We start from the raw sequence: 11,360 nt of genomic DNA, 5'->3' as shown, positions 1-11,360 counted from the left end.
ATGTCTAAACTCATACCTGATATATTTGCTTTAATAATTAAAGCGTTGGAGGATGATTATAATACATTATTTAATTGTCTTTTAATGAATAAACCTTGGTGTGATTTAACTATACCAATATTATGGAGAAATTGTATAAATCGTAATTTAAAATCAGGACCTTATGAGAAGAATATTTCACTTGTTAAAATCCTTCTTACATTTTTATCTGAAGAATCAAAAAATATACTTATTAAGAATGAAATTAATTTATCTTTTATACAAACACAAAAACCATTATTCAATTATATAAGTTATTGTAAAACTATCGTTACATTTGATGTAACAGAAGTTATTAAAGATTATTTTGATCCACCACTTTCAAGATTTCAGGCAAAGATTTTGGAAGAAGTATTTTATGATATGATTTTTAAAAAATGTTTTAAATTATATCGTCTTAACATTTCTCATAAATTATGTTACAAGAAATATGATATATTGAATTTCATAAGATTAAAAGGAAATCTATCCAATATTGTTGAATTAATTTGTGGGCAGCATATAGATGAAAGATTCTTTCATATCTTGGCGGAAATTTGTGTTAATATCAGAAAACTTGAATTAAAAGATAGTAATAAAAATAATAATCAAGGATTAATTAAATTAATTGAAGCTCAAAATAAATTAGAATATTTCACTTATAATGGAAATGAAGGACGAAACTGGGATAATTTTTGTGAGGAGATAGGTCAAGCATTAATTAAACATAAGAACACACTTAAACATATTCATGGCAAAACTCGATTATGTATTCCTCTTACTATATTAGATTCTTTTGTAAATTTAGAAACTTTAATGTTAGGATATTTCACGAGAACTATGAATGGTCTACATTCAATTAAATTACCAAAACTTCAAGGTCTTAGGGTTTGTCACCTTACAGAAGTAAAAGAATTAATCCAAAATACAAGCGGTTGTCTTAAAAGAATTAAAATTCATAATCAATTTGCTAATAATATTAGAGCAGAAGATATTATACAAATCATTATAGCAATATATCAATATTGTCCAAAACTTGAATACTTTTGTATTCCTTTTGTTGATACGATCTATGATTCATTAGGAGATCTATTAATTAATTGTAGCCAATTAAAACATATAAAAATATATGATGGATCTCTTATTGATGAATCATTAAATGGTGATGCAGTTTTAAAAATTTTATTAAAATCAACTTCAAAAAATTTACAACGTATTGAAATAAAAGGTTCATGGAAATTCTCAGTTGAAGCAATAGAAAAATTTTTAAATAATCTGAAGGAAAGAAATTATTCACTTTATTTTGAATTTGATTTAAATCGTAATTATTTTAATAAAGAATTTTCAAATGTAATTCAAAATTTTATTGATGATAATGTTCTTAAAAATAATCCACTTAATTATCTATAAATTTTTTTTCGAGATTGTTAGTGTCCATCCAATAACATTTTTTTTTCCTTATTACTTTAATATTTTACTAGGACTATCTATTTATTTAATTTAATATTTCACTTGTAGTTTATTAATATATAGAGTATATCATGTAACGACTTCACATACTTTTGTATCTTAATAAACATTTATTTTATTTTTGATAAATATTATTTATTTATATAAATTAAAAATATTATAATGATTAAAGAGAAAGTCGCCACAAATAACTTTACTTATTAATTTTGTTAGGAAAAATAAATGAAATGTTTTTCGTAAAATTTGGATGCAATGACTTACTAAATTATAGTAATATCCGTCATCTGGTTTATAATGGCCGATCTCTTTTCTCCCTTTCTTGCAATTCTTAATTTGAAGCCACTTTCGGTGGCATCTTCACTTTAAGAATTAAGCTTCATTCAGAAGTTTCGGCTGGTTTGGTTTCTTTAGCTGTTCTTGTAGCTATCAAGCTCGAAATTTTATCATTTATTTATAGCATATCACGTTGATCAAAAACATAATTCTGGCCAAATAAGTAAAGTTAAAGTAGTCAACGTGAAGCAGTGTTCGGCAAATGACTTGAAATGACCAAATGATTCAAATGATAAATGACAAATGACATGTCATTTCAATGCTCAAATGACAAATGATCTTGGTCATTTGAATGTAATTTTGGCCAGCATTATGATTTTTGCCTACACTACATTCATTATTTTTTAATTATAGTCACATGATTATTTATGTGATAAATATTAGCCAATCAAAATCAAATGATTGAAATGACCAAATGACAAATGATTATGAATAATGACAAATGATTTCATAAATCATTTAAATGGTCAAATGACCAGGTCATTTCCGAACACTGACGTGAAGCCTTTTTAGTGATCAGCTATCGGCATTTTCAAACTGTATTTCTAAGTAACCATTAACTGTTTGCTCCAATCAATATTATGATACAAATAAAATTCTTTATAAATCTAAAATTATAGATGACCGTTTTGTGAAATTAATTGGAAAATTATTGATAAATCGTTTTTTTTTCTTAAAAAAAAAAAGACTATCAGTAAAATCTTTTTTATATTTATATTTTTTTTTAAAAAAAACTGTATTAATAATAACTGAAATTGATAAACAGCAAAACCAAACTTTATTCTAAAATATAATATTAGCTCGGAGCTAACACAAAGTGTTCCGTTGTCCGCTGGGTCGATAGATTGTTTCTGTCAAATGCATGCTATAAACCATATCTTGTCGGTTTTCATCACGTGGTCAATAAATAAATAATGTATGCTTTACATTTCCTAATTATGAACTCGACCTCACCAGCCCTACGAAAAAAGAATGTCCAGAATTTGTCACCAAAACTGTTCGGAAATTGTTCAATATACCTATAAAATGTCTGGAAAATGTCCAAAATTATGAAAAAATATGGTGTCCGGAATTTTTTGAAGTCCGGAATTTGTCCAGACATGAAAAATTCAGGACAAATTTTGGATAGACAAAACTGGACAAATTCTGGACACAAAATCCTGGACACATTTTGGACAATCTCTGGACAAAAAAACCCGGACAAATTCTGGTAGTTAGACGAGAAAAAATTCCAGACAAATTCTGGACAATAAAAAATCAAAAAATGTAAAAAGCAAAAAACTGGTATTTAAAACCTCTGTGTGTATATTAAGTAAACTTAAAGAGTAAGCAAAAATACTATCTATGATGTTAATTTAAACTGCTATAAACAGTTATCAGTTAGGTATTTGTATGAAAGAATATATCATTGATATCAGCATAGCGGACATCCCTATTTTATCACTGATCATTTGTCGATCATTTGCTGATCATTTATTCAATTATCACATAATATAATACCGTTGCTAAAAAAATTTACATAATAATATATGCTCAAATTTCACAAATAACTTAAATTTAGTTCTAATTTATTGTATATTAAATTTCATTGGAAACTTTTTAGCTTTTATTATTATTTGGCATATATTCATTCATTTTACGAAATTATTCACTAAATATGTTACTAATAAAACACCTGCATTATGAATCAGATCACTGCATTATTTTTTTTATAGATTCTACATAATATAAAGAATATTTGTGCAAAGTTTTGAATTTCGCCCATGCATATTCATCTCCGCCCATCAAATTTTGTCTGATGATCGGCAAAAAATTATGATATGAATAATGTGTTATAAAAATATTAAAAAATTATGCCAATAATTATATAATTAAAATTATATAATAATTCAATGCTTAGCTTATATTTCCATAATTTTTTTGCCACATTATTTTGAAAATATTTGTGGCTTTTGCAATAAATTTTAAAATTGGAATTATGTGATCGGCAAATGATCGGCAAGGTGATATAAGCATGCTATTGATATCATGACCTGGACTGACTCATGACCTGATAATAGAGACTAACTGAACACGTTCATATGTAAGTAATAAGTCGCCTATTTTTTAAAAATGGAGCCAAAGTCATCTCCGAATTGCTACAACTGAACGAGCCAGCTCGAATTGGCTTGTAAATCGAATTTGCCCTATAAAAGATATTGTCCAAACATTGTTCGGTTTTTTGTTTGGAAAATCGATCCCGTTCTGAACATTTACTTGACATTTATTGGACATTTATCATGATATTGTACGTTCTCAATTTCCGCATCTTGTATTAAATTGTAACAAATATTGTATAATAGCATGCGAGTGTCCGGAAAATTGACCCCTTTATCGGACAAACATTTTTTATAGGGTTGTTCAATAACCAATCAAAATTCGCTTTTTTTATTTAATTAACTTCAGTTCACATGTTCTAGTATCTAATATCTATATAAATATAGTTAGAGAGTGAGCCAAGCGGGAACCATTGAGCTGTTCAACAGCTAAGAACAAATAAACGGATAAATAGTTCAAACGTGAAAATTTTCATACTTTATAAAATCCTGTCAGAATAATAATAAACTAATCAAATTATTTAATTCAAATTTATATTTACAACCGTTACTTTAGAAAAAAATGCCTTTTATTTAAAGTTTAATTGATCTACAAGTGAATTTGCTAAATATATAAAGAGTAGAAATAAAAATGAAATATTCAACCTTAATATCTACTTTCCACTTTTTAATTTGAAAAACATTTAAACCAATTAAACATTTTATTTAATTTCTTAGTCTATATATATAAATTAGGTGATTAGTATAGGCTAATGATAAAATAAAATGACTAATTTGCTAAACCTTACCTTTAAGGAATTATTCGTAGTGGCTTTGTATCCGCTATTTGATGCTTTCTTAAGCCAGTAATTAGCTTGAACCAAATCTTTTCCTGTACCTATACCATATTTATAACATGATCCTAAATCATATTGTGCATTACTGTATCCTTGTTCAGCTGATCTTTTGTACCATTCAAATGCTTTAACTTCATCTTTTTCAATCCCAACTCCATATCTATAACATCTACCTAAATCATATTGCGCATTTTTATTTCCATTTCCTGCTGCTTTATGATACCAATAAAAAGCCATTTTAAAGTCTTTTGCTGTATCAATACCATCTTCATAAAATATTCCAAGTTTGTATTGTGCGTGACAATATTCTTGTTCAGCTGATCTTTTGTACCATTCAAATGCTTTAATTTCATCTTTTCCAATCCCAACTCCATGTTGATAACATTTACCTAAATTATATTGCGCAGTTTTATTTCCATTTCCTGCTGCTTTGTGATACCAATAAAAAGCCATTTCCAAGTCTTCTGCTGTAACAATACCACTTTCACAAAATAACCCTAGATTATTCTGTGCCCCACCATAATCTTGTTGGGCCGATTTTTTATACCATTCAAATGCTTTAACTTCATCTTTTCCAATTCCATCTCCATTTTCATAACATAGACCTAAATTAAATTGTGCAATTTCATCACCATTTTCTGCTGCTTTATTATACCAATAAAAGGCCATTCTTAAGTCTTTTATTGTACCAATACCATTCTTATGAAAAAATCCCAGACGACATTGTGCATAATTATGTCCTTGTTCAGCTGATATTTTATACCATTCAAATGCTTTAATTTCATTCTTTTCAATACCTTTTCCGTATTCATAACATTTGCCTAAATTATATTGTGCAATTTCATTGCCACTTTTTGCGGCTTCTTGGTACCAATAAATTGCTTTTTTTAAATTTATTCCTGTACCAATACCATTTTCATAAAAAAATCCAAGCTTATATTGTGCATTACTATATCCTTGTTTAGCTGATTTCTTATACCAATTAATTGCTTCCATTTCATTTCTCTCAACACCATTCCCACATTCATATAAAAATCCTAGATAATTTTGTGCTATATTGTATCCTTTCTCAGCTGATTTTTTAATTAATTTAAATGCTTTATTATTTTTTATCCCGTTTTCATTATAATAGCATTTACCCAAGTTATATTGTGCAATTTCATCTCCATAATTTACTGCTTTTTTATACCAATAAATTGCCTTTTCTAAATCTTTATTTGTACCTATGCCATTTTCATAACAAGTTCCTAACTTATTCTGCGCATCAATACATTCTTGTTCAGCTGATTTTTTATACCATATAAATGCTTCAGCTTCATCCTTTTTAACTCCATATCCATGCTCATAAAATAATCCTAAATTATATTGTGCTACTCTATTTCTATTATTTGCTGCTTTTAGATACCAGTAAATTGCTGCTTCTAAATCTTTTTCTGTACCAATTCCATTTTCATAAAAAATTCCAAGTTCATTCTGTGCTTCATTACAATCCTGTTCAGCCGATTTTTTATACCATTCAAATGCTAGAGCTTCATCTGCAAGTTCATGTTGATAGAGTTTGCCTAATTTATATTGTGCAAATTTATTATCAACTATTGCCGCCTTTTGATACCAATAAAAAGCCATATCTAAATCTTCTTCTGTACCAATACCATTTTCATAAAAAATTCCAATTATATATTGTGCATCATTATATTCCTGTCTAGCTGATCTTTTATACCAATCAAATGCTTTAATTTCATTCTTTTGAATACCTTTTCCGTATTCATAACATTTACCTAAATTGTATTGTGCTACTTTATTTCTATTATTTGCTGCTTTTAGATACCAATAATTTGCTTTTTCTAAATCTTTTTCTGTACCAATTCCATTTTCATAAAAAATTCCAAGTTCATTTTGTGCTTCACTACAATTCTGTTCAGCCGATTTTTCATACCATTCAAATGCTTTAGCTTCATCTGCAGTTTCATATTGGTAAAATGTGCCTAATTTACATTGTGCAAATTTATTGCCAATTATTGCCGCCTTTTGATACCAATGAAAAGCCATTTCTAAATCTTTTTCTGTACCAATACCATTTTCATAAAATATTCCAATAATATATTGTGCATCATTATATCCTTGTTTAGCTGATCTTTTATACCAATCAAATGCTTCAATTTCGTTCTTTTCAATACCTTTTCCGTATTCATAACATTTACCTAAGTTGTATTGTGCTACTTTATTGCTATTATTTGCTGCTTTTAGATACCAGTAAATTGCTTTTTCTAGATCTTTTTCTGTACCAATACTATTTTCATAAAAAGTTCCAAGTTCGTTTTGTGCTTCACTACAATTCTGTTCAGCCGATTTTTTATACCATTCAAATGCTTTAGCTTCATCTGCAATTTCATATTGGTAAAATTTGCCTAGTTTACATTGTGCAAATTTATTGCCAATTATCGCCGCCTTTTGATACCAATAAAAAGCTATTTCTAAATTTTCTTCTGTACCAATACCATTTTCATAAAAAATTCCAATTGTATATTGTGCATCATTATGTTCTTGTTCAGCTGATATTTTATACCATTCAAATGCTTTAATTTCATTCTTTTCAATACCTTTTCCGTATTCATAACATTTACCTAAATTGTATTGTGCTGCTTTATTTCTATTATTTGCTGCTTTTAGATACCAGTAAATTGCTTTTTCTAAATCTTTTTCTGTACCAATACCATTTTCATAAAAAATCCCAAGTTCATTTTGTGCTTCACTACAATCCTGTTCAGCCGATTTTTTATACCATTCAAATGCTTTAGCTTCATCTGCTATTTCATATTGGTAGAATTTGCCTAATTTATATTGTGCATTTTTATCCCCATTTTCGGACATCATTTGATGCCAATAAACTGTTGGTATGATGCCACTTATTGAAATCATTGAAATATCGTTTATTTCTGTATGTTGTGGATATTTTTCTATTTTTTCACTAACTGAATTAGCATAGTGAGACTTAAGAGTTGAAACAAGAGTTTGTGCATCTGGACGTTCATCTGGCTCTTGTTTCCAACATTCTAATTGAAAAGAATAAGCGTTAACAAGAAAATTTCGAAAAAAAATATAGTATATTTGAGTATACTTACTCATGTATAGATTGCTATACTCAATAGGTGTACCATCAATAACTCCTTCTCTTCCCCCTGCATATATTGCTAAGGTTATATCTATGCCATATCCTATACTTTCAAATGGTTGATGTCCACTTGATATTTGCCACATAATGACCCCAACACTATATATATCAGATTTTTTATTTAATTGATATTTGTTATCTCTAAACCTCTTTGGATCTACATAAGGTAATACACCGAGTATTTTTGATGAATTACTTGACGACTCGGAAATTTTTCTTGATAATCCAAAGTCCGCCAATTTAATATTCTTATCATGCACGAGTATATTGTTTGCATGCTAATTATATTGACAAAAAAGATATCGATTAATTTAAATTATAATAACTAATATAAATGATGATTTAATATACAAGTAAGTCAATACCAGATCACGATGAATAATATCATGTTCATGCAAACACAATACAGCGGATGCCAACTGTAATGCCAAGCAAAATTTATCCTTCCATTCAAGTTCATTAAAATGTTCGCATAAGTACGTATTTAATGTGCCATTATTAGCATATTCCAAAACTAAAGTATAATTGTTCATTTGATCTATTATTTCTGCTAAATTAAATAATTAAAGCGTTAAAGGACATACTAATTTAGAAAATAAGATGGATTTATTGATTCTTACGAGTTTCGTTCTTCGTGATTCCACAACACTTTATTATGTTTTCGTGAGTATGAACCCTCCGATGTAATTTTAACTGCAATAAGTATGAAATAAATTAACATAAATAGTGGTACTAATAATAACCGGTCATAAAATTATTGCGAGTATAATCATCATCATGTGATATAATAAGTCAACATAGTAAACATATAATGCAAATATTTTCTAAGAAACGCTACGGGAACAATTATTGAATTAGGGATTGAAGTTGATTTTCATTATTACTGATCGCGATTTAATCGTTTCCCACAAGAATTCTCGTGAGACATTTTTTCCAGATCACGTGACATAACATTCAAAGATTCGGCTAAAATTATCGGATAATTCGATTTTCGATTAATTAATCGATCCGTTTTTATATTCCAATTTTCCGTGAATAGATCCGGGAAGGCAATCCTCGATAAATTTACATTTTCAATCATTTGATCTGCATAATAGAAAAATTTATTTTCTAAATTCATTAAAATAATACTAAATCGCGGTCTCTTTATTATAAGATCGTTATTAATTAGAATTCTGCTTAATATTAGTTTTTCTAAAAAGTCAAAAATTTTATGACCGGTGACGATAAATTTCAGTAATATAAATTTTATACCTCATTAACGACTTCTTTAAGTGTTGATTTTTCATTATTAAAAGATTTCAGAACAAATATAGTATTTTTCCAGTTAGCACGAAAAACAATTCCAAATCCACCTATTGCTATTTGTTGCATATTATTAAATTCTGAATATTCATAATAATTTAAATGTTCATTAATAATTGAGTCTTCTAACCAACTGATGTACTTATTCGACATTTTAATTTTTTAATTTTTTTTTTGTTTTTTTAAAAAAATACTTCGTTAGATTTTAGATTTTTGGAAAAGAAAATAACGCAAAGTTCAATATTATGTCGATCACATTCTTAAATGTTTGAATTACTCATTGATTCATTGATTCATTGATTCAATGAATTTTAAATTTAAGACATACCATTAAATATTTCTTAGAAATCATAAACAGGACTAAATAATTACTGTGCTACGAGCGAAAGATTAAATCACTGACTAATTGGTACATATTTTCAAAGTAAATGTGTTTAATCTTATATGTAAGCACACAACAAACTGCAAGCAAGCTAACGTAAAAATAATCGATTTAAATCTGAAATGCAAATTAAGCAGAGAATAAAAAACAATAAAATAAATGAAATATGCGAAAAGATGGCTATTTTACACTGCGTCCAAAAAATCCTTTACTTTAAGTCACATTATGATAAGTGAGCTTTTTTATTAACGTTCATATTTCCTGCCATTTTTGGTGATGATGTCACTAATGCGCTTTGTTGCACTAAATTTGTCTTTCATTTTCCCTATTAGTCTTTTTTTCATTGTTACTAATGATAATCAAAATGTAAGAAAAACAATGAAAATTTTTATCAGTTACTAATAGTATTTTAAACTCTTATTAAAGAAATTATAATTTAATGATTGAAAACTTTAATAATTTCTTTGTTAGTAATCATTGGTTATATAAAAGATAAATATAGAAATAATATAATAAAGTTCCACGCTTTCACTTAAACAATGAGAGTTATCGCTCGTGTGACAGAAATTTCCAAATTCTTAGTCATTGTAACGAATAAATGCGTCTGATTATTCAATTCCTTTTTCTAATTTGGGTATTATCTGATAAACTTCGGAGTCTTAAAACAATTATTACTGTATTAGTAAATACATCGATACACAAATTGAAGCAACATAAACTATCATAATACTTACACGAAACTGTATAATTTTTATTTCTATACTTTTAATATTGTCAATTAATTTGGATACGGCGGCTTACAGGGTTTACAGAAATTCACCCTAGTTGCAAATAACTTTAATCTAGTCCGAACTAACTTTGGACATTTTACATATATAATCAGCGTTCGTTGGTCAGCACAATACGTGTAGCCGAAATTTAACGAAAATATGGCCGAAATTATTTGGTAATTCTGGTCAAGTTTGTAATTCCGGCCAGAATTATAAATCACGTGACCCAATATAGCAAATTTTTATGGTACACAAATGTTACATAATGCGGGCAAAAAGGTATAGTGCCGGCCAGAAAATTTCGGCCTGAATTTCGACGTTTCAGTTTCTGGAAATGACTGGCCGAAACCGAAAAGCTGAACCCTGAAATTATGCCGAAATTAATGAGTTTCGGCAACATGTATAGTCAGCACTACATTATATTTCCTTTTTTTTTGTTTTGTTTTCAATTAAATCACATGATAAGATATCAAAAAATAATTATGCAAATCCTTTAAATCCGAACACTAGCATGTTTACAGCTAATTTATTGCAAAAAGAATGGGTCACGCAATTCATTTTCGGTCTAGTTACATAAATTGTTAGATAAATTAGGTTTTTATTTTTAATCTATACTTGGTTCCGTATAAATTGTTTTGTACATTTGTTAAAGTGTAAATGTCACATGTTTATGTTAAGCTATAGAAGCGATTAAAAAAAAATCGTTAATACTGACAGCCAATCCATTTAATTATTTTTTTTTCTCTCTGTTTTTCCGTCAGACTTGTTCCTATTTTTTACATTTCTTATGTTTAGTAGGCGGACAGTTGCCGAGAAGCTGAGAAATATCTTGCAGTAGTATGTTATGGTAGGCAGACGGATAACTGGAAACTGAAAAGTATTTCAGTAATTGATGAAATTGTTGAAAATTATAAAACTTGAGAAGGAATTGTGAAAAAATATAAAAATTTGTTTACAATATCATTTTTTTTTTGTATC

At 27.9% G+C, this 11,360-nt stretch overlaps 2 protein-coding genes across 2 annotated transcripts; one reads left to right on the top strand and one right to left on the bottom strand.

The window, feature by feature from the left end:
* OCT59_026172 (uncharacterized protein) lies at positions 1-1,428 on the top strand (the record flags this gene model as incomplete). The annotated part of the gene is made up of 1 exon (XM_025325210.1): positions 1-1,428. One exon carries the CDS (start codon positions 1-3, stop codon positions 1,426-1,428), a length of 1,428 nt encoding a protein of 475 aa, XP_025182264.1.
* A 3,156-nt stretch (positions 1,429-4,584) lies between these two features.
* OCT59_026171 (uncharacterized protein) lies at positions 4,585-9,383 on the bottom strand (the record flags this gene model as incomplete). Its single annotated transcript, XM_066142993.1, has 6 exons — positions 4,585-4,635; positions 4,706-7,806; positions 7,876-8,203; positions 8,291-8,475; positions 8,546-8,618; positions 9,180-9,383. 6 exons carry the CDS (start codon positions 9,381-9,383, stop codon positions 4,585-4,587), a joined length of 3,942 nt encoding a protein of 1,313 aa, XP_065992556.1.
* Between the last annotated feature and the right edge of the window lie 1,977 nt (positions 9,384-11,360).

This window comes from Rhizophagus irregularis, chromosome 6 (genome assembly GCF_026210795.1).
Source record: "Rhizophagus irregularis chromosome 6, complete sequence".
Taxonomy (NCBI): Eukaryota; Fungi; Glomeromycota; class Glomeromycetes; order Glomerales; family Glomeraceae; genus Rhizophagus; species Rhizophagus irregularis.
Note: the sequence above shows the minus strand (reverse complement) of the source record. Positions and strands in the feature narration are given on the sequence as shown.